General features: G+C 49.6%; 2 protein-coding genes across 7 annotated transcripts in view; one reads left to right on the top strand and one right to left on the bottom strand.

Moving 5' to 3' along the window:
* BTD (biotinidase) overlaps window positions 1–3,801 on the top strand; it is a 70,646-nt gene that overhangs the window by 27,365 nt on the left and 39,480 nt on the right. The gene's annotated exons all lie outside the window — the stretch shown is intronic.
* Window positions 285–2,363, bottom strand: LOC112061974 (zinc finger FYVE domain-containing protein 1-like). The gene is given in 2 exon segments (XM_024115174.2): window positions 285–774; window positions 817–2,363. Coding segments are annotated over 2 exon segments (2,037 nt in total).

Here is a 3,801-nt window from a genome sequence, read left to right on the forward strand (position 1 = left end):
ATAGATTGCTTTGGGTAGTATAGTCATTTTCACAGTATTGATTCTTCCAATCCAAGAACATGGTATATCTCTCCATCTGTTCCAGTTATCTTTGATTTCTTTCATCAGTGTCTTATAATTTTCTGAGTGCAGGTCTTTTACCTTCTTAGGTAGATTTATTCCTAGGTATTTTGTTCTTTTTGTTGCGATGATGAATGGAATTGTTTCCTTAATTTCTCTTTCTGATCTTCCATTGTTAGTGTGTAGGAATGCAAGAGATTTCTGTGCATTAATTTTGTATCCTGCTAGCCCACCTTCCGAGCAATCAGCGTCCCGCCCTCATCATCTGCCTGTGCCTCAGTAACATCTAACTGAGAATTCCTGGCTTCATAGCAGTTGTCACACACCTGCATGGGCACAGGGCCCCAGCCCCTTTCCGGCACTGGCTGGGTCATGGTTGAACAGCTGTCACAGAAGCCCTCCACCCAGGCCCATCAGTGATGCTTGGTGTCATTATCTTTAAAGGATGTAGCACACTTGTTGCAGCTCAGGATCTGGGAGTTGGGTCTCCAGTAGGCAGGGGCGGTCTGGTCTGTCAGCCAGGACGTCGCAGCCTTGGTGGGCCCAAGGCTAAGCTCAGACACCAACTGAGCCATGAAGTTCATCCCATCCAAGAGGCGCTGGGCAGCATTGTTGTTGTCCTTCAGAAATCCATCAGTTCCAGGCCACACATGCACAATCTCTGTCCGCACCACTGTATCCACAGGATATTGGTTCCCAAACCAGTACTGCCGGCTACGAGAGGCCACGCCGCAATTGGGACATTCGATTACGTACCCAGACCAGGCATATCTTGCGAGACCCATCCAGGGGGAGTCGGTTGAAGCAGCCATCTTGGGCACGATGCTGACTTCATTGCCTCTCTCGTAGCAGGCCTTGCAGGTAAAAACCCAGTTGTCATACTGGTGAGAGTATCTGCAGCGGCTGTTGGCTTCATGAGGTACTCCTTCTTTCCCGTGATTCATGCTGTTCTTACATCCAGCCCCACAGCTGAGGCACAGGATGGAGCAGGTGAAGTACTCACCTGGAAAAAGGGAGCTGTGTGCCATCTCGTCATTGGGGATCTCACCGCTGAAGCGGTCGCTGAGGGCCTTCAGAGCTTTGAAGATGATCCCTGGGTGCCGGGGAGAACAGGTGGTGTTATTCTCTAGTTGTTGCTCCAAAGCACGCCGAAGACCTGAAAAGTCTGTGGGAGGATTGTATGTCCTCGTTCCCTTGTAATGAATAGAACTGAAGGCTTCAGGGAAGCGGCCCAACTTCCGGAACCAGTCCTGGATGAGCTTCTCGGGCACCTCGGAGGTGTGATCAGAGCCTAGCAGCTGAGTGTGCACAGTCTCGTGGAAAATGATAACAGCAGGGCCCAGGGTGGACAGGGAGACATCCAGGCCACAGCGGGCAGTGGTAGCGTTGAGCTCCTTGGTGAAGTGCTTCAGATAAGCTTCTGAGGCGTCCCCAAGGAACTTGAAGAGGTCATTGTGCAGTCGGTCTGCATGAGTTCAATAGATGACAAGGTCTGAGATGGCCAGGACCTTAAGCAGCAGCCATGTTCTTTGGCTTAGATTCACTGTAGCCCCCAAGAGCCCTTCTGTGTCTATCACTGCTACTTTGTGGACTGGATCATATACTGCCCACATTCCCACAGTGCAGGACTCCTGGGCAGCGGAGGCTTTGAAGACTTCCAGGCCACAAAAGAAAGTGTGGTTGAGGGTATGAGACTTCTCATCCCCAGTATTCCCAAAAATGGAAACCACTTTCAGATGCTGATAGGGTTTGCAGTCCAATTTCCTAATAAAGTCCTCTTCATTCGTTACCTGAATTTCTTCATTCTCATCTACTAGGAGGAAACTCACAACCTTCTCAGTCATCTTCTTCCTCTCGGTGTCCTCATCCATCCCTTCTTCCTCCAGCAACTCCTGGACCTTAGCCACATGGTACACAGTAACAGGGTGCCTCCTTTTGTTACCCCCAGAATGAGTCCTCTTCTGGCATTCCAGGCACAAGTTGATTTTACAGGTCTGGCACCTCACGTCTGCCCTCTGCTTCATACCTGGAGAATGCCCACTGGGGCCCTTGCAGGGGTCATAGTAAGGGACGTGGCCAGCTTTGAGTCTGATCCGCTTATGGTTTCTCAGGCGCTCCTGCCGCTGGAGCTCCTCCTCGCAGCGGAGACACTGCAGGCTGCAGCACTCGTCACACTCGAAGACGGCTTCGTCAGTCCCGCTGCAGGTGTAACTCTCCTGGCACAACAGCCCAGGGTTCAGGCCCTTCTCTGCTGGGGAAGTCTGCGCATTCATGCTCAGACCGGGAAGGAAAGCATCTACCATGTAACGGTACCTGGGCTTTCCCCAGAAGTGAAGACAAAGGCGTTGAGTCCGAAGACTGAGCACAGCCTCCACGGGGTTCTGAACACCCTTAAAAAAATGTTTTTAAGAAAACATTCGATGTCCTATTAGAATTCTTCACACATTTACAAACGTTCAGATGTTTCATTTTCTGCTGCCAAGACTCCTCAATCAGCAGCAATGTTGACTTGGCTTGATAGTTTCATCCTCCATAAAAAGCAGGCAAATATGTGGTTAAAATTAACTTGAGAGGGTCTTTTATGGCTATCTGAGAGAGATCTGATGGGTTCACTGAGGTGGGCGCATGCATGGGGCCTCAAACACAAGGTTTTGCTAATGAAAGAGAGTGGTCAGGAACTTTTCAATATTATCCAGCTTAAGTCAGTATTTCAGAGGATACCTCGACGCCTCTCTCCAGCCGGGGATTCCTCACCCTTCATTCTTTCCGGACAACACTACCACAACCCGAGGGGCAGGAGCAACGTCTGAGAACAAAGAAGGGCCCCCAAAATCCCCCCCACGCTGGCAGAGGCCAGAGCCGAATCCACTGTTTATACCACCCCCACCCCTGCCGCCCCCGCCCCCCACTTCCTTCCGGTGGCAGAGAGAGCTCCAGGGCTATCACTTGTCTGGCGCAGGGCCATGCCCTTCCCTCGCCGACCGCAGTGTCCCGGGAACCCCACCAAGAAGCAGCTCTGCTGTGACGAGGCAGCGTCGGGGGACCCCGAGGCGCCGGTGGAGGTGTGGGCTGTTCCTCAGGGCACCAGTGGATCCATCCTCATCTCCATCTCCAGCCCCCTCCTCCTTCACTGCCTCCTGGGCTTCCTCCTCTCCTGTTGTCAGTTAGGATCAGCTGATGCGAGTGAACTTCTCCCTGCTCCCAATTTGTTAATATGGTGTATCACATTGATTGATTTGTGTATATTGATACACAATATAAATATTTTGCATCCCTGGGATAAATCCCACTTGATTATGGTGTATGATCCTTTTAATGTGTTGTTGGATTTTGTTTGCTAGTATTTTGTTGAGGATTTTTGCATCTATATTCATCAGTGATATTGGCCTGTAAATTTCTTTTTTTGTAGTATCGTTGTCTGGTTTTGGTGTCAGGGTGATGGTGGCCTCATAAAATGAGTTTGGGAGTGTTCCTTCTTCTGCAATTTTTTGGAAGAGTTTGAGAAGGATGGGTGTTAGCTCTTCTCTAAATGTTTGGTAGAATTCACCTGTGAAGCCATCTGGTCCTGGGCTTTTGTTGGAAGATTTTTAATCACAGTTTCAATTTCATCACTTGTGATTTGTCTGTTCATATTTTCTGTTTCTTCCTGGTTCAGTCTTGGAAGGTTATACCTTTCTAAGACTTTGTCCATTTCTTCCAGGTTGTCCATTTTACTGGCATACAGTTGCTTGTAGTAGTCTC

This window comes from Physeter macrocephalus, chromosome 1 (assembly GCF_002837175.3).
Source record: "Physeter macrocephalus isolate SW-GA chromosome 1, ASM283717v5, whole genome shotgun sequence".
NCBI lineage: Eukaryota > Metazoa > Chordata > Mammalia > Artiodactyla > Physeteridae > Physeter > Physeter macrocephalus.